The sequence below is a fragment of the Molothrus ater genome, chromosome 3 (genome assembly GCF_012460135.2).
Source record: "Molothrus ater isolate BHLD 08-10-18 breed brown headed cowbird chromosome 3, BPBGC_Mater_1.1, whole genome shotgun sequence".
NCBI lineage: Eukaryota > Metazoa > Chordata > Aves > Passeriformes > Icteridae > Molothrus > Molothrus ater.
The window spans coordinates 5,759,637-5,780,139 of NC_050480.2; the positions used below are offsets into that span (position 1 = coordinate 5,759,637).

Below are 20,503 nucleotides of genomic sequence, written 5' to 3' on the forward strand. Positions count from 1 at the left end.
AGTAGAGCAAAAGCAAACCCGTAACTTGGTATGGTTTGACTTTTAACACTCTCTGACCATCTGATGTTTAAGCTGAGGACAGTTTTTACAACATTCCTTTTACCATGCTCAAATTACCTCATGCCTATGATGTGGAGACCACTCCAGGGGTGTGTGATGAGAGTTTAGTACCCAGCTTTAGGAGAGGGTGCTGGAAGAGGGAACAGAAAAGAATAAAAGACCCTACTCCCTTGGAAAGTTATTCCTGTGATGACAGATTTTATTCTTTCTCCTACAGCCAAAAGAAAACACATTTGACTCCAGTGTAGAATCCAAAATGATAAAAATAAACACTGGGACATAAAAGCTCCTAAAAGTCTATGTCAGGGAGAGGCAGATGAAAGTTAAAGCTAAGCACCATAAACTGGGGAATTGAGAAGTATTTCAGAACTGCAGCAGGGGTTTGCCAGAGGGGCTTCATCACCACCCCTGGATGGCAAAATGAGAGTTTCTCTGGAGGCAGGTTTGTCAGCAACAATGTGCTGGGTTCAGCCTCTGCCTTTGTCAAGTGAGAAGACAAGTAGAGGTAGAAGCTAAACCAGGCTGCTCATGTTGGAACAGCCTCACAAAATAGGAAAGGACAGGTTTGCAGGAGGAGGCAGAATCTTTACTTGGAGCAGCTTTTATTATATCTGGGAAAGCCAAAGAAACTGTTGGGCTCAGTGATCTTCCTTCTACAATCACCTTGAGGCATTTCAAGACAAGAAAAGCCCCAGTGCAGACAAAGCAAGCCACAGGAGTGCCTTAACATTGCAGTGGAAGCCTGCACTGCAAGGAAACGCTTGTTATTCCCAACCTTGTGTTCATCTTCTCTCTAGTGTCAGAGGGAGGCTGCCATGGAGCAGCCATGGGGCTCTGGAGTGAGCTGCACACAAGGATCCTTCCTCATGCCAGTGAGAAAAAGTCCCTCAAGCCTGTAGCTTCAAGGAAGCTGTCAAAACTTCCTTGAAGTTGCAGAGAGTACCTGGAGACGGTAAGAGACTAACAGCATCCACACAGGTTTCCTCATGCACAAAAAATGTCAAAAGAAAATAACACAATTGAGTCCAGCTGTTTAAATTCACTAATTAATGCTTGAAACAGAGGTAAAGCCTCAGATTTAAAATAAGAGGTTAAACAAGCTCAAAACTTTGTGGTGTAACTGTCCATAGGCTCATAGGATAATTCAGGCTGGGAGAGACCTCTAATGTTACATTGGAATTTTAACCTCAAACCATAAATGTAAATTGAAAATTGTCAATAAGCAACCAGTTTGGGACAGTGCATCTCATAGGACTAGTCACAAAAACTGCATCCTCAAACAAGGAATAGGTTGGAGGCAAGAAGACCATCTGGAAAGTCTTATACCAGATGCCCTACTCTCTTTGCCATGTGTCTTGCTAATGTTGGAGATGGAGTATTGAGTTTCTTTTGATTCAGGGGAGGACAGAGACAGCTCCTGTATTGATGAAACTGCAAAATGCATTCAAACACAGGGCAGAAAAGTCAAAACTGAAATCTTGGTCACCCAAGATAGGAGCTAGGAGATGCTTAGATTAAATGAGAAACATAATGGAACAAGATAATTAGTAGAGGAAGGTGATCAGTCCTTCACTCCTTGCACCATCCAGGCTATTGCAGCTCCATAGAAGGTGTTAGGAAATTACTGCTGGAAACAGAAAAGCTAACACCTTAGTGACCGAGTAATTTAATAATCCACCCCTCTCAACAAGTAGTTGGCATCCTGAAAAGGAGCAGAAAGACTGCAGAAGAAAGTGTTAGATGTGTGAAGTAAAAAGTAAACTCTTCCTTTCAGCATTATTTGTGACAGCAGCAGCAGCACAGGAGTCTGGCTGCTCTCACCAGGCATGGCCAAGCAGTTTGAGCCAGGTCTAATTAACCAAGTTGTTAATTCAGTCAAGTCAGTCACAGACCTTGCACATGTGTTGGCCATTAACTAAAGCTGGTGACTGGTTGAAGGAGCACATTTGGGTCCAAGAAATAGAGCAATGTACATTTCAAGGAATGCAGTAGGAGCAGCAGAGCTCCAGGAGTTGCAGAACAGTGATCCATAATCTCACTTCTGACTGGGGAGGCTGGATCTGTTTGCAGTTTAAATATTCAGCAGCACATCTATTAGAGTTTCTCTCCCTTGCTCTTAGAAGACTGGTGATGAAAAAAATAATTTGTCCTTTAGTTCAACTTCAGTTTAAACTGTAACCCTGGAGGCACAGCATTGTCAGGTGTCCCTGCTTCACTCCTGTGTGCCTCTCCTGGGATGAGCACTGAAATGGCTCATACCATGGCACTGGGGCAGCACATTAGTGAAACATGGGTGGCCAGGTATGCTGCTGAAAGGGGAAAATGTCTCCTAAGGTCACAGATCGTGGTGTTATTCTGCTCTGTGCCCTCGCAGCGCTTCATGTCTGGGCAACACACAGTCTGGGCCATCAGCCACAGCAGGAGCCCTTTTGGAAAAGCTCTTTTGGATCTCCTCATCCCTACCTGTTGCTCTGCAACCCTTGGCTGCAGGGCAAGGCAGTGCAGACAGGCAGCTCCTGGCAGTCAGCACCACTTCCAGCATTCCCTGAGCCCAGACCCTTGCTGTGCCTGCATCCCAACACCAAACAACCCTGTTCTCATGTGAATGGCCAAACTGGAGCTGCTTTAAAGCAGAGCATGTCCTGGGGAAACAGCTTGGAGAAAGGCTAGAGATGATGCATCAGCACCTACCAGCACTCAGGAGTGCAGGGCTGGTGGAGGAGGAGGGCAGAGACAGCAAGGAGAGAGGTACAGAGGGTGAAAATGCAGTGGGAGATAACTCAGAGCGAGCTCTCAGCAGCTCCACTGCTCTGCTTCTTCATCTGTAGCCTTTGCAGGGTGCTGCCCCTGCTTGCTGTGTGATGCTCTGCCCCCTGAGCTTAGGACACAACCTTCTGGGATGTGCTGTCCCCATGGGCCCAGCCTGCCTGGAGCACCTGCTGCAAGGAGAGCAGGCTCATGTCTTGTCCCAGGTGTGAAGGCACTTGCAGGAGGAGGTCCCCAGGCAGAGTCAGCCCTTTCTCCCACTGCTTTGAGTTCAACTGCCCCAATCTCATCCTCAGTCTGTGCAGCAGAGGCAGCAGCACCTGGCAGGTGCTGCACATTCACTCCTTTGGCTGTCACCTCTGTCCCCAGAGCACACCAGCACGGGACTGGACTCTGCAGAGTGTGTCATGGCCCCCAGCATGAGAGGTGCAGCCTCTCTGCCTGCCAGCACTGCAGCAACTCCTTGCCTTTGTCCTGGCAAAACACCTTTCCAGGCATCCAGGAGAAAAGGACTTTTCACTTTTTCCATTCTTTACAGGGCACAGGTGAGCAGGTGGCCCTCACCCACCCAAAGGGCACACACACCTCCCTGCTTGCACCCACCCTGAGACACATCTCCCTTCCAGGCAGCCGCTCTACCCTCCCTGCTCCAAGGGCATGGCTTGACACAAAGCACACCAAAACACACTTGGCTGGTGCTCAGCAGCCAGGCTTGCTGTCCTTGGATGCCCTGACCCAGTGGGACACCCCTGCTCCTCCCAAGGCCTCTGTCACAGTCCAGCAGGTCTGGCTGGTGACCAGCTCACAGCAGGCAGAGTTTGCTGCAGGACCTTCACATGAGAAATGAGAGTGTCCCCACAGCCTCCCTTCCTAATGCAGATGTCCCTCTCCAAAACCACAGCAGGAGGAAAGGACTCCAAAAGGATCAGGTGCTCTGTGCTGGGTCCATTTGCAAGGGACGTGTTGTGGGCACACAGGATCATTTCTTTGGCTATGCCCTAAATGGAGAGCTCCACTGTGACTTTTGACACCTTTCAGCAAGGTCTCAAAGTCCAAAGAGGTGCCTGTATGAAAAGCCATGGGAAGTTGAGCTCCAAGAGCAGAGGCTGCTTTTCAAGCTCATGTTGCTGCTCCTTGGTACCTAGCTGCTCTGAATGAGCAAACTCCACAGGAAAAAAAAAAAGATGAAATTTGAGGATCTCCTGCTGGAAACTGGGGGCTTTGGCAGATTCCAGATTTTGATTTTGGCTATCCTCTGCCTCGCAAGAATCAACCTTCCCATGCATTTCCTGCTGCACAATTTTCTTGCTGCCACCCCCTCTCATCACTGTGCAATTCCACACCAAGAGGCATTTGTGAATCTCACCACGGAGGAAGTTCTGCTCATCAGCATCCCTCGGAAGCCCGACGGCACTTTCAGCTCCTGTGAGATGTTCTCACAGCCCCAGTTCCACCTGCTGCTCAACTCCTCTCTGCAGCCAGAGAACAAATCCATCATCCAGCACTGCCAGCACGGATGGGTCTATGACCACTCTCAGTTCACCTCCACCATCTCCACCCAGGTAATTCCTGGCCTGGGATCCAGCCAAAATTGAAATTAGCTCTGTGCTTTGAGGAGAGATGGAGAGGTGTTTGCTGAGTGCACAGAATGAGAAGGGAATCTGTGCATTGCAGCCAGTGGACATGACCTGCTCAGAGAAGATGTCCTGGGAGGGGGAAGCTCTCTGAAGCTCAGTATAGGAGCTAACATTTATTAATATTATTTTTGTGAGCATCTCCTCTTGCTTAGATTGATGCCAACATTTCTCATTATAATCATCCAGATTTCTCCAGATGATTGAGACATTTGGGAGGGGGTCAGAAGGCAGTGGAAAGACACAGATATAGGATTTTCTCTGTGTGGCATTTGCACAAGATTGCATCCTGTCAAGGTTTCACATGAGCTCTTGATTTCCTTTCTTGGCTTTCCAAACACTTTATAACTTCTATTCCCTTGGCCACCCCTCCTCACTGGTGTTCTCCTTCTCTTCTCTTCTCTTCTCTTCTCTTCTCTTCTCTTCTCTTCTCTTCTCTTCTCTTCTCTTCTCTTCTCTTCTCTTCTCTTCTCTTCTCTTCTCTTCTCTTCTCTTCTCTTCTCTTCTCTTCTCTTCTCTTCTCTTCTCTTCCTCTTCTCTTTTCTCCCCAGAGTTGTGCTGCCTCTCTATCTCTCTCCCAAATCCAATGTTCTCTCTAAGGCTCTTCCACTGAGCTCGTAGCCAGCCATAACCTTGAGCCTGCAAAAGGTCCCTGCCCATCAAATATTAACCACCCACCTTCTGAAACAGTTTTCCAGCACTAGCAGTGATACCTCTGGGTGTTAATGCTTTACTTTCCTTGGGAAGCAGTCCAAATCACCCAAGGTCTCAGGGAAGGGGAAGTTTGGTCAGGCAAAAGGGGCACAGCTGGGTTAGAAGGATAGTGCTGGGTGTTTCAGTGGGAGCAGGGACAAATCTTAGCCTGGAGCTGGTGCTTCCTCCCCACCACCCAAACCCTGCTCCTCACAGGGGTGAGGGTTGTGTGTGCCCTGGGTCTGCACCTCATTTCTGTGCTGAAGATGTGAAGAAGGGAGAGGGTAGAAGGAGGAACTCTGCAACATGGAGCCTCGTGATGCTGTTCCCATGGCCAGAGGCCTTGGGACCCCTTCAAGGGACTGGGACTTTCTCTGGAATTCTGCTCCTGTAGCAAGAAATGTTGCTCGAGGTCTGGCTGGCCTCATCAGAGAGGCTGCAAGTCTGGGTTGATGATTAAATTTTGCCACATTTGCACACAGAGAAAATTACCTCTGCATTCTGTAGAGATCTGTGATATTTGCACTTCCAACAAAGTAAAATTATGCTCATTAACTTAAATAGGATGGATGTCCAAACCAACTCCTCAGTAAGAAATCAATGGGTTAGTATTAAGAGCAAGTATTTGACCTTACCTCCCCTCTGCCCTCCTTCTTCCCTGCACAGACAGCTTCCAAGGAAACTGGTCAGTTTGAAGTTGTCTGTACATCCAGTTATCCTCTGCCAGTTCCTCCTGCCTGTTTGGCAGCATCCTGCCTATTCCATTAGGATTTTTCATCCATGTGAGGAGTAAAGACTGAAGGAAGTGAGGGAAGCAAGGGAAGGAGTGGAGCAGGAGGGGAAATGAGATGGGAAAGAGGAAAAAGCAGAGACAACAATGGAGTGGGAAAGCAATGGAAAGATTTTCCTTCTTCCCTGCACAGACAGCTTCCAAGGAAACTGGTCAGGGCAAGAGGGACTGGTTATCACCACAACTGTGCCCAGTGCTCACTGAGGCCTGTGACAGCTCACTGCACCCTGCCAATGCCCAGCTCACCAGGACACTCTCAGGGCACAACAGAGGCAGCTGGGGGAGAGACTTGCACCTGGGCAGGTCTGGCAGGGGTCAGGAGAAGAAAATGGGGAACTCTCCGTGTGTGGTCCACAGGAAAGTTTTCTGATGCCCAGCCCTGTCCTGGGGTGCATCAGGCACAGCATCACCAACGAGTCAAAGGAGGGGATTGTCCTGATCTGCTCTGCTCTGCACTGGGCCAGCCTCACCTCGAGTCCTGGGGGCAGTTTTGGGCACCACAATATAAAATATTCAATTTTCAGCTACTGGAGAGCATTCAAAGGACAGCCACGAGGATGGTGAAGGGTCTGGAGAGGAAACCATACGAGGAGTGGCTGAGGGCACTTGGTCTGTCCAGCCTGGAGGAGACTGAGGGGAGATTCATTGGGGTCCTAAACATCCCCACAAGGGGAAGTGGAGGAGCAGACACTGCTCTTTTCCCTGTGGTGACCAGTGACAGGATCCATGGAATGGCCTGAAGTTGAGTCAGGGGAGGTTTAGTTTGGATATCAGAGAAAAGTTTTTCACCCAGAGGGTGGTTGGGCACTGGAGCAGGCTCTCCAGGGCGGTGGTCACAGCACTAGAGTGACAGAGGTCCAGAAGCATTTGGACAAAAATCTCAGGCACTTGGGGTGACTTTTGGAGTGTCCTGTGCAGGGCCAGGAGTTGGACTCGATGACCCTGATGGGTCCCTTCCAACTCAGCATCTTCTACGGTTCTGTGATTCCATGAAGTGTTCACAGAGAGGCTGTCACAGCAGGGATGGATAACTGGGACTTCTGTAAGATGCACCTTTCCATTTCCCAGGACTCTGGCACTGTCTGATGTGCACTTTAGTGCAGGATCCCACTGGTCCCTCAGACTCAGCAGATACAAACTGCACGACACAACAGAATGAAAGAGCACTGGAATGAAGGAGTGTGAGAAGGCAGCAGGGACTGGGCTGGGCACTAAAGTGTCATTTTGGCCTTGTGTTTCAGTGGGACCTCGTGTGTGAGCAGCGTGGGCTGAACCAGGCAACAGCAACCTTCTTCTTCATCGGCGTCACCGTGGGGGCCATGGTGTTCGGGGACCTCTCCGACAGGTTTGAGCCCTCCCAGGCTGCTCCTGCAGGGCCTCAGCTTCACAGAAAGAATGCCACAAACATGTCACCTCCAACAGGCAGTCAGAGGGGTGGGGAAAGGACAAAAGGCGACTGCGAAGGGAGATCCAGCCTCTCACTGGGAAATTGGATTCGAGGGAGTAAATGCTTCCTGGATCAGTGAGCCACTAAATGCTTCCCGGATCAGAGAAGCAGCTCTGGCCTTGGGCAGGAGTCAGATGCACTGCTGACTGTGGTCAGAAGTGCTGCAGGAGCAATAAAAAAAACCAACAAAAAAAAAAAAAAAAAAAAAATCAGTCTGCCAGACCAGTTTCAGTCTAAAAATCGAGTGAGCTGATTGATACAAAGCTGGACAAAAAGGCTAAAAGAGTGAACTCCTTGCAAATTATACACAAATTAACTCCTTGCAAATCATACCCAAACTGGCTAATAACACACAAGTGAGGAGCTCAGAGGAATTTCTTGCCATAGCTCAAAAGAGTTTCTGTGACGGCGTTCACAGGGGGCTTAGGATGAGGGAAGAGACGAGGATCTGACTCCATGTTTCAGAAGGCTGATTTATTATTTTATTATATAAATTATATTAAAACTATACTAAAAGAATAAAAGAAAAGATGTCATCAGAAGGCCAGCTAAGAATAGAAAAGGAAAGAATGATAATAAAGGTTTGTGGCTCGGACTCTCTGTCCAAGTCAGCTGGGCTGTGATTTGCCATTAATTAGAAACATCCAAGATGGGCCAATCACAGATCCACCTGTTGCATTCCACAGCAGCAGATAATCAATGTTTACATTTTGTTCCTGAGGCCTCTCAGCTTCTCAGGAGGAAAAATCCTAAGGAAAGGATTTTTCATAAAAGATGTCTGTGACAAGTTTCCAGCAAGCAAAATCTGACTCTGTCATTCCTAGAGAATTGGGGTAAAGGATATTTTTTTCAAGCAGGGAGGTATTTATTCCTTAAGGAAGAGGTGAAGCAATGAAGGAAACAGAAACAAAGCTGCTCTCTCTGGTTAAATGTTAGGATGTGATGATATAAACCTGAAAAATAAATCCAAGTAATAATCTAGAAAGGGCATCAGATAAGAAACTAAATATTTTTGCAAGCAGCAAAACCAGGAAACCCATCAGAGGACAGAGAGTCCAGGCCCGCAGTTGGGATGTGCTGTTCCCTTACATTATTCATTATTGGGAAACTGCTTCCTGCTTTTCCTTCCTCTGGGAGGAATTAGAGTACAGCAAGCTGCAGAATCACTGCAGAGGGGAGCCTGAGGTGTGAAGGACCCAGAGACTTTAGTGCTGCAGATGGGAATTTTTACATCCATGTCTTTTCCCGTGGGTACATGGCTATGCTTGTACAAGGACTCAAGGCACCTGCATGATTTTCAAACTGTGTGCCTTGGCTTTGTATCTACAATAGTTTTATTGCACAGCTGAGGGGGGAGAAATTCAGAACTGAGAAAAGGAGCAGGACAAAATATGGCAGAAAATAAGATAACACAAGGTAGCACAAAATGAAAAGTAATTTGTTTCACAAATGGATTGTGAGAGGGGAAGAGCCAGCAGAGGATCAAGGCATACAAGGAGCATCTGGGAATAAAAAGTCTGTAGTGTGAGACATAAATGAGCCTGTGCTCACAGTGGGAGAATGTGTAGAGGCAGGTGCTGGAGCTGGAGCTTTGAAATGAGCTGACAGAAGAAGGCAGAGAGGAAGACAGCAGAGGAATGCCAGTTAAATTCCAGGAGTAAGGAGACATTGTCCTGGAGCCCTGCAGCATCTTGGGGACAGAAAAGCTTTTAGCTGGTGTCCAAATAAGATCTCAGGAGTGCCAGGCAGCCTGACCTCTGTCTGCACCAGGCAGATTGGCAGAAACTCCTCTGAAAGGTGGAGCCAGAGCCCCAGGGGGAGGTAGGACACAGCAGTGAAGAATCAGCAGGGGTTTTCCAAAAGATCCGAGCCTTAAAATTGTGCAGGAATTCTTTGCATGGATCAACAGGCATGTCAGCAGGGGAGACACCACCTCAGCCTCCTTATCAAACACTCCTTCAGACACTGAGCTGCCCCAGAGTAAGAAGGAAGGTCTCAGCATGACTAAATTAGTAAAAGCCAGGAAGAAGAGAGGAAATGCAAGTGCTCCATTATGACAGGGGAGCGGCCTGTGCTTGGAATTTTGTGCTTTTAAGTGCATTCATAAATAATCTGGGAAGGGAGCAAGTGGGGAGGGGATGCTGAGTCTGGCAGAGATGAGGCCAGAGGCTGGAGACTTTGCAGAAGGGGTTAAAGGACTCTGTGACTGGATGAGACAATTAGAGCAGATCAATCTAAAACAGAGAAACAATTTAAACCTCTCATTTAAAATGGAGGCTCTGAGCCAACCATAGCTACTCAGTAGGAAGATTTTGGCATTATACAGCAAAACACAATTCTGCTCTGGGCAAACATCCACACAGCAGTGAGTAGTGGTTAGGGAAGCAAGAGGAAAATTAAGGATCATTAGGTTAAACCTCAGATATCACCCCCCACATCTCCCCTATCATCTCTTTAAAGCTGACCTCCCATTAGCAACCCTTCTTTTCTCTGACAGAGATGAGATCCCACTTCTTTGTGCTAACAGTGAGGCAGAGGCTTCATCCCTGGTGCTCCAGGAGGAAAATCATCTGGCATTTTGCTACTGTTCAGGTTCAGGTTTTTTCTAAGCCATTATAGGTATTTGGATTTGAGATCTACTCCACTGACAAATTTGACCCAGGTAAACCCTCCAAAAACCTTCACTGTGAACAAATGTATGAAAAAAAACCATATATATATACACATATACACAATATGCATGACAGAAATAATAACAGAAGCAATATATATATAACATGTATATTGTTTCTGTTATTGTCTGCTCTTCTCCAAAGACTCCTTTTGTACCTTGTCCTTGTACTGAATTGGTTCAATAATGCTTTGGCAGACTTCCAGATTGTTGGGGTTTTCTTTATGAAAATGGCTTTTTTATTAATTTTTATGTTTCTGAAGTCTGCTCCTTTTTATTGTCTTTTCTACAGTCTTTCAGAAGTTGTGCTTTCCTACCACTCTCTTTGAAGACAATTTTAATGGCATTATTTCTAGCAGCCTCCCTCTATCCTGCAGTTCAGTCCTGGCATCTCACTCCTGGTTTTCCTAGCAAGTAGTGTGCATTTGCTGAGAGTGTAGTAATGGTTCCCTAAATAGCTGCCTTGACTCCTACAGGGAATATCATGGTTTTATACCCTCCTTACTGTATTTTCAAGGAAAATCTTCATTTACAAAATGTATCTTCTTTCTTGGGCAGGTACACATTGGAAACTGGATCCAGCTCTGGGGGGTTTCTGGTGCTTTCTGTTCTCACCCTGGGGCATCAAGGTGTCTTTTACAAACTGTCCCAGCCTAAATTTCAAAGCAGATCCAGCAAACTCCCCATAGCCAAGCCACAAGTTGGGGAGTTTGCCAGTATGTTCATTTATCACCTGCTGAATGAAGTAATTTTTTTTTTATTATTTTTGGGAATGTTACTGTGGCATTATGTCCTGGCACGCTACTTTTTCCCCTGGAGCAATTGTTCCTGCCACCATCCTTCTCAGGGGGGCACTGGGAGAGCCCCAATGCCAGGATCAGAGCAGGATTTCAGTCCTTGTGCACTGAACATCACCTGCAGGAAGGCTTAATCTACTACTGCTGCTTGAGCCTCAGCTTTCCTAACATGCAGTGCTGATGTTCATCAGGAGACTGACACCTTGTGCCCCATTTTGATTTTTAGATTTTCGTAGGTTGTGTAGAAATACATGCAGACATATTTCTCTGTCTGTGAGAGTGTCTGTCTGTGTGTATCTGTACATTTATTTTGCATTTGTGTGCATTTGATGTTTTGTATTTCTCCACATTCTCCGCACAGGACTCTGGACAAGGGGGTAAGGAAACCCCAGGGGAACAACACCCTGCAGATTCCTCAGAAACCCCTTAGGATTTCAGGGCTATTTGCACATGTGGGCAGACAATTGGATTCCTTCCTTTTCCTTCCAAGGAGCAGGGTGAAAGTGTCATGGCTCTGTCACCTCCTTGAGAGTGGTGGCAGTGGTCAGACCTGAGTAAGCCATGGGAGAAGGACACGGACACTGGAGGGAGCAGGGTGTGACAGCAGCACGGGATTTCAAGCTGGCATCACTGCTTTTGGTGGTGGTGTGGGCCAGGAGAGCCAGATTTGTTGTTCTGAGCAGCACTGCTCTTTCCACTGGAGATTCCCAAAGTTTATGGGGTGGGATCTGCATGGGATTGCACCAGCTTGATCCAGAACAATTTTTTTCCTCTCCAGCATGCTGCATCCTTTAATTTTCCTCTAAAATCTCTGGTTTGCCCATTTCAAACCCTGCTCCCGTGACAGGTTTCCAGCCAGTGTAACCCAGCCTGTGCTCGTGGCAGGTTTGGAAGGAAGACCATGCTGCAGCTGTCCCTGGTGTGCTCCCTGGTTTTTGGGATGCTGAGCGCCGCCTCCGTGTCCTACACGATGCTGGCCGTCACACGGACCCTCACCGGGGTGGCCCTGAGTGGCCTGTCCCTGATTGTCCTGCCTCTGGGTGAGTGTGGGGGGCTGTGGCTGTCAGGGGGGCTCCTGGCAGACAGTGGGTGGCAAGGGAATTCTCTACCAGGCAGGACAGGCTTGGTAGGAACAGGGGTCTGGGAATCGCCGCGCGTGCGATTTCCCTCTTGCAAGGAGCCCAGAATTACAATTTGCTGTTGGTCTAATTAATATTTAACAGTCTATTCAAAATACAGCAACCACTTGTTAGTACTTCTGTTGCAACAAGCCACCCAATTCCTGTCAAGTGTCATCCACACAATCAAAGCCACACTCCAAAGTCTCTGCCCCTTTTCCACTCGTACAAAGTTCTCACCTTTCAAGCACGGTTTGGGCAATCCAGCATTGCCCTGTCCTCAGCACGAGAGGATGGTGGGTCATTGACAGGGTGTTTCTGCTTCCCCAGATTCGAGTTGGCTCACAAGCTGCCAATCTGTATTCTACAATGAGAAGAACTACCAAAAAATTTTTACAAATTACGCAGAGCTAGGCAAAACTGAAGCTGAAGAATTTGGGTGATTACATAATAAAAACAAGCTCCAGATTTCAGGATATCCAGTAAACCACTGGATAATTTTGTAGATACAGTTGGGACATACTGGGGAAAAAGTGTTGTACCCAAGAACAATTAACAGTTGCAGCAGAAATTTCCAGGATTTTTGCAGGTGTAGTCAAAATCAAGCTATAATGGCTTCAGCATTGGAGAAGCCCACACAAGACCTGACAAATCCCAAGGGCTGCTGTGTTTGTTTATTGCTATAAAGGTTGATTCCTGCAAGTCATAGTAGAGCTTGGGAGGGGCATTTCTGATTGTTAGAGGTTGTAGCAACATGTCCAAAACTTTGGAGGAAAACTGGCTTTTAGTTCACACACAGAAACAAGGACACCCCCAGCTGGCTTTACACTTTTGCTGCTGTCTGCTCTGGGTGGGCTCCCTGTGAACAACAATTCTTCCCAATCTATTTCTTTAATCTGAAATAATGAGTGGAAATGGGAATAATGAGAGAGAAATGGGAAACTGCGCAAGCAAGATGGCTAGGGGAAAAAAAAATCTGGTTGATGAAGAAGACCAAGTGAATGCTATTGAATGGGATTAAAAAAAATATCACCAAGAGTGGTTTTAGCACTGTTCCTTAACACGTCCAATATTTCTTTTCCTGAAGTTTTATTTTAGTGGCTGACAGCTTTGCAACAGCCTAAGTACTGTGGCTGAATATTTTAATATTCCAAATATCAGCCAAACAGTGGAACTTTGTGAAGGAGCAGAGCAGGGATGTTCCCTTGCTTTGCCCTTGTTAGAAAGCCCTGCAGGCCCTCCCTGCCTGGAGAAGTCCTGCATGTCCCAGCTGGATGCTGCCTCCCTCTTGCAGGGATGGAGTGGGTGGACGTCCAGCACCGCACCTTCACCGGGATCCTGAGCAGCATCTTCTGGAGCATTGGGAACATGCTGCTGGCCCTGGCAGCCTACTTGGTGAGGGAGTGGCACTGGCTGCTGGTGGCTGTGACAGCACCTTGCCTCCTGAGCATCGTCTGCCTGTGGTGAGTGCAGCCAGCAGAAAGGAAGCGCACTGGGACTGGCCTCCTCTGTGGATCCTAGGAGTTGTTCAGTAGCCTCAGGATGAGCAGGATTCATCTGTGTCTTGTACCTGGATTGCCCAAGTGTGGCACCTCTGGAAAACTGGAGTGGTGTAAGAGCTTAAATGAGGGATGTGGGACTCCAGGGGCTCTCCAAAATGCAGTTTATTCCATCCAAGAGGTTACAGCAGCCCAGGGTGGTGGGTGACAGAGCCTGTGCCTACAGCTGTCAGCTCCAGCTGCAGGCAGGCCTGGAGACCCTGAGTTTAGGTTACAATGCATTATAGACTTTTCTTTGTTGAGCATCTTGATACAGTAGAACCAATCTATACCTTAACTTTTATCTATAGCCTACCATAACTACTGTAATTACCATATTCATGCTACTGTTCTCCAATCACTAAAAGTTAGTACATTACAGTTTAAGCTAGAAGTTGTTTTTCAGTTTTCTTGCAGTAGAAAATTCTGAGACCTTTTTTCTACTTGCAGCATTTGCTGACTTGTTTGCCTGTGCTATCTTTCTGCTTGGCAAAAACATCTTCTTGTTTGAAGCTTATCCTTTGCTCTAAATCATTAAAAACCTTTCTAACTAACACAGCCTTTGCCTCCTTGGTTATCCAGTGAGACTGGCTCAGCAATTCTTTTCTTTTATATCAAAACTTGCTTCCACCTCTATTCCTTCATCACACTCTACATTTAAAAATCTTTCTGCTAGACATACATATCTGTGAGACTTTTTTGTCAAACTCTCATCCTTCCCAACAGAGTGGCCTGGGTTTTGTCTCTCCCAAGGTTACATCACAGTTTTGGGGACAAGGAGGAGGCAGGAATGAGGCTGAGGCATTAGGATTTGGTGCTGCCAGCTCTGTCAGACGTGGCTCAGAGTAAAGAAAAGAGATTCCAATAAAGGAACACTCAACCAGATCCAGGCTTTAGTCCTCAGTAAACTCAAGATAAAACATTTATCCATTCTCTGTCCCCACCTCACTGGGAAAGATACCAAATTTTCCATGAAAGCCACTGACACCTTCAGGCTAGGTCAAGTTCATTTATCTCTGTGCTTCCCAAGGCTTTTCTCAGGTGTGCAACCATCCTGCTGGGCCAAATACACCTGCTTTCTCTGGGCAATTTCCTCCCTGTAGCCTTATTTAAGAATACCTGACATCTCCTAAGCCTTAAAACGGGATATGGTTCATTTATTCAAAGAAACTTTAATTTTTCCATCTTCTTTTTTTTTTTTTTTAATTTCCCTGTGTAGTAATATGAATTAGAATACAGAGCTGATTCATTGACAGTCTAAACAGTAACTTCTGGTATTTCACTGATCAAGTCCAACACAACTAAAATGCATGTCCTGCTGACTTTTTTAGTTCAAGTTGTTTTGCTCTCTTTCTAAGACAACCAGCCATAAAAAAATGAGTCCTTGGAAGTGCTGAAAATTCACAGATGCATTTGGACCCCCCCCCCCTTTTCATCATAACCATTTGATTTTTCTTCTTATGTTACTATCTTTTATGGACATTAGTTCTCCAACAAATTATACTCTAGTCTTCAAGCACCCATAAGGTCAGTGATTGCAGAAAATTGAAAGTCTCTGAAGTATGGAATTAAAATCTAATTTAGCACTCTGTAGATATTATTGACACAATGTCAGAACTCAGTGGAGACATTAGACAAGCAAAAGACATGGTATTACTCTCTAGAGACAGTGGCAATGAGTGCAAAATGCCATCTTTCCTTCTTTATATTTCCCAAAGTTGCAAGCCTGTGGGAAGGAGATGAAAACTTTCAACAAGACCAATTCTCCAAACATTTTTGCTCTACACATCATTTTCAATTCCTGCTTGAATAGTGACAACAGTTGCTCACTAGTTTTTCTGTAATCTGATTTAAGGCACATGAATCACAAACACTGGATTGTAGGGATCTGGTCTAGGACCGTTCTAGTGGAAGAATCCAGTGTGCAGAAGGCTTTGATTATTGTGAAAACCAAATCATTTTAGCAACTAACAAAGTATGTATAGAGCTCACTGAATCCTTTCTATACTGTGGTTTTTAACATCTGACAATTTCAAAGCTAAAAGAGTTCCAGAAAGCACAACTATGTAAATAAAAACTCCCTAGGGCCAGTTTTAATTGGTAAGAGTTTGAAACTTCAGCCCAGCTCAGCCTTTAGAGGTAGAAGAGCCTGTACCTGTCAAAAGGGTGCCCCACTACTCTTCCCATGCACCACAGTTGTTATGTTTAGGTGGAAGTCTCATGGAGAAGATGCCAGAGCCATGGATATGAGGTGGAAAACAGGCAGCTCCAAGAGGAACAGTCTCCTCTCCTTGCACCTGCAGGTGGGTCCCAGAGTCTGCCAGGTGGCTCATAGCCAAGGGCAAAGTGAAGCAAGCCCACAGGCACCTGCTCAGATGTGCAAGAATGAATGGAAGGAAAGACTTTGCCTGTCTCACCAGAGGTAAGGAACTGGAGATCCAGACACACGTTCTTGTTTTCCCACTTTGTCTCTCTGGGTTTTACTTCTGTCTGATACCTGGAGCAATGCTTATCCTGCAGTGTGGTCTGTGGGGCACTGTGGGCATTTTCCTCTAGAAAGCAGAAATTCACTCCTAAAGATAAAGCTCCAGCTCAGCTCCCATAAGGCCAGAAGTCCCATCCATTGTGTGGAGTGTCTTTCCACTTGTTTTTGCCATGGCAAGAGGCCTCAGTGGACTGGACACTGGAGTAAATACACAGTGAGTAGAACTCATTAACTCTGCGGGTACTTACTCCTCAATCAATTGCCAAAAAGCCTTTTGGACAAGCAGTCTCTTCTTCTTCACAGGCACTGAAGTTCTGAATAAGAACTTCTTCTCAGTGCTTGACTTTTAAGGTTTTCTGTACTTATATAAGTAGATGGATAAATAATTACCCTTTAAATGAATGCACTCCTAAGAACAAAGCATGAAGCTCGCTGCTAGCTCTTCATACAACAGCAGGCAGCCACATGGGGAAGAGGATGGAACTGGCCAACGCTGACTTTTCCATCTGCCATTTCTCTACAGACCCCTCTGCTACATGGGGCATGTAGGTGAGAGGGAAGAAGAAACCACGAGAAGAAAAAGAGGTCTAAAATAGCAGGCAACCTGTAAAGTTGTAGGAAAACATGACTCTGAAGATGTATGCTCAGAGAATGGCTCTGCAAAGGGAATGTATGGAAAATCTGAAGCTGGGAAGGGCAAAGTCCCCAGCCTGTCTGGGGTTTCATGCATCCTAACAGAACAGCAGCTGAGCTATTTCCTTCTTTCCATCTCTGCCAGGCCCTCACAAGGATGGCAACAGACAAAAACATGGGAGGGAGTTACTCCTACATCAGCTTGTTCAGGACCCCAGTCCTGAGGAAGATCTCTGTGTGTTCTGGTGTGGTGTGGTAAGCAGTGTCACTTCCCAGGGGGAATTCATCCTGCAGCTCCCAGAGGGATTTCCCTCGGTCCCATCTCCACCCACTCCTTGCAGGTTTGGTGTTGCCTTCTCTTATTACGGCTTGAGCATGAACCTGACTGGCTTTGGGCTCAGCATCTACCTCTCCCAGTTTGTCTTTGGTGCCATTGAGATTCCAGCCAAGATGGTCATGTACGTGCTGGTGAACCGAATCGGCCGGCGGCAGTGCCAGGCGTGGACACTCATCCTGGCCGGGGTCTGCATAGGAGCCAACATCATCATTCCCAAGTGTGAGAGGCCCTTCTGCTCTACACAGGACTTGCTAAAGGGGGAGGGAGTCCATTTGGTGCAGTGCTGGAGAGGGAGAGCCGTGGATTTGGCCACAGGCAATTCTTTGTAGGAAGTCCTCTACCTGAAGGGTGTCCACGAGACAAGGTCACTGATGTGGGCTAACCCCAATGTCTGGTCACAGCAGGTGGTTTTGTGACTGATAAAGGGTCCAGCAATGGCAAGACACAGTGCCTATCCAAATTAGAGACTTTGTCCAATGGGAACTGTCAGGACCTATCCTGTCATCAGTTCAGCTCCCACTTGGGCCAATACTTACTTGTGACGGTGTTCACAGCGGTTTTCGGATTGGGGAAGAGACGAGGATCTGACTCCATGTTTCAGAAGGCTTGATTTATTATTTTATTATATAAATTACATTGAAACTATACTAAAAGAATAGAAGAAAAGGTTTCATCAGAAGGCCAGCTAAGAATAGAATAGGAAGGAATGGTAACAAAGGTTTGTGGCTCGACTCTCTGTCCAAGTCAGCTGGGCTGTGATTTGCCATTAATTAGAAACAACCAACATGGGCCAATCACAGATGCACCGGTTGCATTCCACAGCAGCAGATAATCATTGTTTACATTTTGTTCCTGAGGCCTCTCAGCTTCTCAGGAGGAAAAATCCTAAGGAAAGGATTTTTCATAAAAGATGTCTGCGACACTTACTAAACCTGCAGACCCAGCCTTTGGAGACAGCAGCTCCAGGGCTATGAAGCTCCCTGTTTTGTCTGTGGGAGCACTGAACCTTCTCCCTTCTTAGACCTGGAAGTTCCTTCCCAGAGGCAGCTCACTGCCATAAATGCCTTTCCTTCCTCCCAGCCTTCAGCTCCCTGCGTTCAGTAGTGGCCATTTTGGGCAAGGGTTGCTCAGAAGCTGCCTTCACCACCGTCTTCCTGTACACCTCAGAGCTCTACCCCACCATTCTGAGGTAAGAGATGCCACCCAGCTGAGCACACCCCCAGGGCCTGGCTGGGGTGCTCAGGCCATCAGCACAGCAGGATGTGCTGGTGACAACCCTGCAGCACTAGCCCCTTGCCTCTGGAACTAGCAGGTTCCAGGGATTTCATATACTCACAAGAGAGAGGCAGAAAGCCACCCTTTTTTCACCTGGGTTGTGGGTGGTTAGGTTGTGCTGACAGGAAGATGAATGGAAAGGTGAGAAGTATTCTGTGTGGGAATATCTTTGCACTCCATAAAGCACCTGTGCTTAGTAAAGTCTTTGTTCCCTGTTATAATCTGTCAGGGACTGCTAAAAGAACCTGATAATAATAACTTGAAATACAAAATTTTACAAGAGACAAATACTACCATATGTTTGAGAGTCTTTTGGACATTGAATGATATTAAAGCAGGCATTAACCAGCCTTTCAGGAGGAAAAACAGAGCTTATTTGACATACCTGGGGAATGATAACATAACACCAGATTTAGCATTTGCATAGGTGGGGATATAGCTAAGTCTGGTGGAGGGCATCACCTCACTGATTTCTTTGTGGAAGTCTGAAAGAAACCTCATGAATGACAGCAGGCCTTGTGGGCTACTTCACTTCTGTCCCTTCCTGCCCAGAGTACCCTCCTCTGCCATTTAGTCCTTCAGCTTTCAAAGGTCTGTTGCATATGGGGAAAGATGCACATTTAAACCAAAGCAGTCACACTGGTCTGCTATTTCTTACCCCAGATCAGTTTGTATCTTTCATGCTCAAAGACATTGGCAAAGACAAAATTGTTCATTCCTTCTGGAGTACTTGTTCTGTATATGCACAAGCAGGTCCTGGGATCCTTGTCATGAGTGTGAAATGCCACCCATCCCCTCAAAATTAGGTCTTAATTTCTGGTCTCCTCTCCAAGAGCTCCTTCCTTGGACCAAAAATGCTCACAGGTATCTCTAGTGTATGCCACCTGCCTAGAAATACCCGGGAGAAGGAGGAACTTGTATTTGCTCTAAGCAGGTTGGAAGACTCACTAGTCTTACTATTAGAAAATGCTCTCAGGGTTTTAGACATTTAAAGTGGAAACTGCTTTAGAGCAGCTATTCTTAAGTGTGGAACTGCAGCTTGTTTCTCACAATAGACATAAATCTGTTTCTCACAGCAGCTACAGTTGATCACTGGGATAGATGATGATGATTTTAGGAAGATATGAAGAAAGAAAATAAAAAAATGGCAGAGGGAAAATGGCAGAGGGGAAAAGGGCAGAGGCCCGCCATGACACAAGTAGGCCTCTGTTTCCCGTGGTGGTGTGCACCTTTCCAGGCAGAACGGGATGGGGTACACCTCGTTCCTGGCGCGCCTGGGAGGGGCGCTGGCCCCGCTGGTGTTCCTGCTGGACGAGGTGTGGCGGTCCCTGCCCGAGGTGACATACTGCGCCGTGGCCGTGTGCAGCGGCGCCGCGGCCTTCCTGCTCCCGGAGACGCTCAACGCGCGCCTTCCCGAGGGCATCGAGGACGTGGAGAAGCCACAGTGAGTCACCTCCGTCCTGCCCTGCCCCTGGAGTCTGATGAGGAATGGGGACATCCCTCTCTGCTGCCTGCAATTCCCCGTCTGTGGGCGGCAGGGGAAGAAGGGACAGCCCAGTTGTGTTGTTGGCCTGTGGGCCTGTTGGCCTTCCCGCTTTTCTGCCCATCAGCCCAAACGTGATTTTTTTTTTTCTTGCAGGGTAAAAGTGCCACCAGAAGCCAGCACTCCCGAGGGCGTGCCACTGCAGGCTCTCCTGAAGTGAGGAACCCCGTGGGACAGCCAGCATGGAGGACTGCACAAACTGAGCCATGCCAGGGGAAGAGCCTTTGCTGCCCACCGATCTCAATCCCAAGGGAAGTGGAACTGAGGACACGGGAGGAAGGAGGCAGATCAGGACACCAGCTGGCAGGAGCCAATCCACTCTGTGGTGTGGCCAGCAGCAAGGATGCTCAGGTCCAACAGGGTGTGGAAATAAAGGCACCTTGCGCTAAGCTCCTCCAGTCTTTGGCCTTGTTGGACTTGGACCTTTGAGATCCGTGCACAGCCTTCCAGAAACTACAGTGCATTGGCTTCCTACACCTGGAGAAACAATGCAGCCAGAAAAATACTGAGTGAGAATCACACAAACCCAAATAAGCTCTAATAAATCCAGCTGGGTGTTAATTTATGGTTCATTTTAAACCATAAACTGTAGCTAGAAATATTTCTGTGTTTAGAAGAGGTCTGGACAGTTTTCACACGGAGGCTGAAAGCCAGAAAAAAGCACATGCAGGAGTCCCACTGAGAATGGGTTAACTGCAAGCATTTTTCCTACATAC

The 20,503-nt window shown here is 47.0% G+C and overlaps 1 protein-coding gene across 1 annotated transcript; it reads left to right on the forward strand.

Moving 5' to 3' along the window:
• Window positions 1-4,010: 4,010 nt before the first annotated feature.
• On the forward strand, window positions 4,011-19,947 carry SLC22A7 (solute carrier family 22 member 7). Its single transcript, XM_054514351.1, has 10 exons — window positions 4,011-4,388; window positions 7,185-7,288; window positions 11,744-11,898; window positions 13,271-13,439; window positions 15,818-15,962; window positions 16,778-16,887; window positions 16,974-17,188; window positions 18,050-18,158; window positions 19,482-19,688; window positions 19,884-19,947. The coding sequence occupies exons 1-10, from the start codon at window positions 4,011-4,013 to the stop codon at window positions 19,945-19,947; spliced, it is 1,656 nt and encodes a 551-aa protein (XP_054370326.1).
• The last annotated feature ends 556 nt before the right edge of the window (window positions 19,948-20,503 follow it).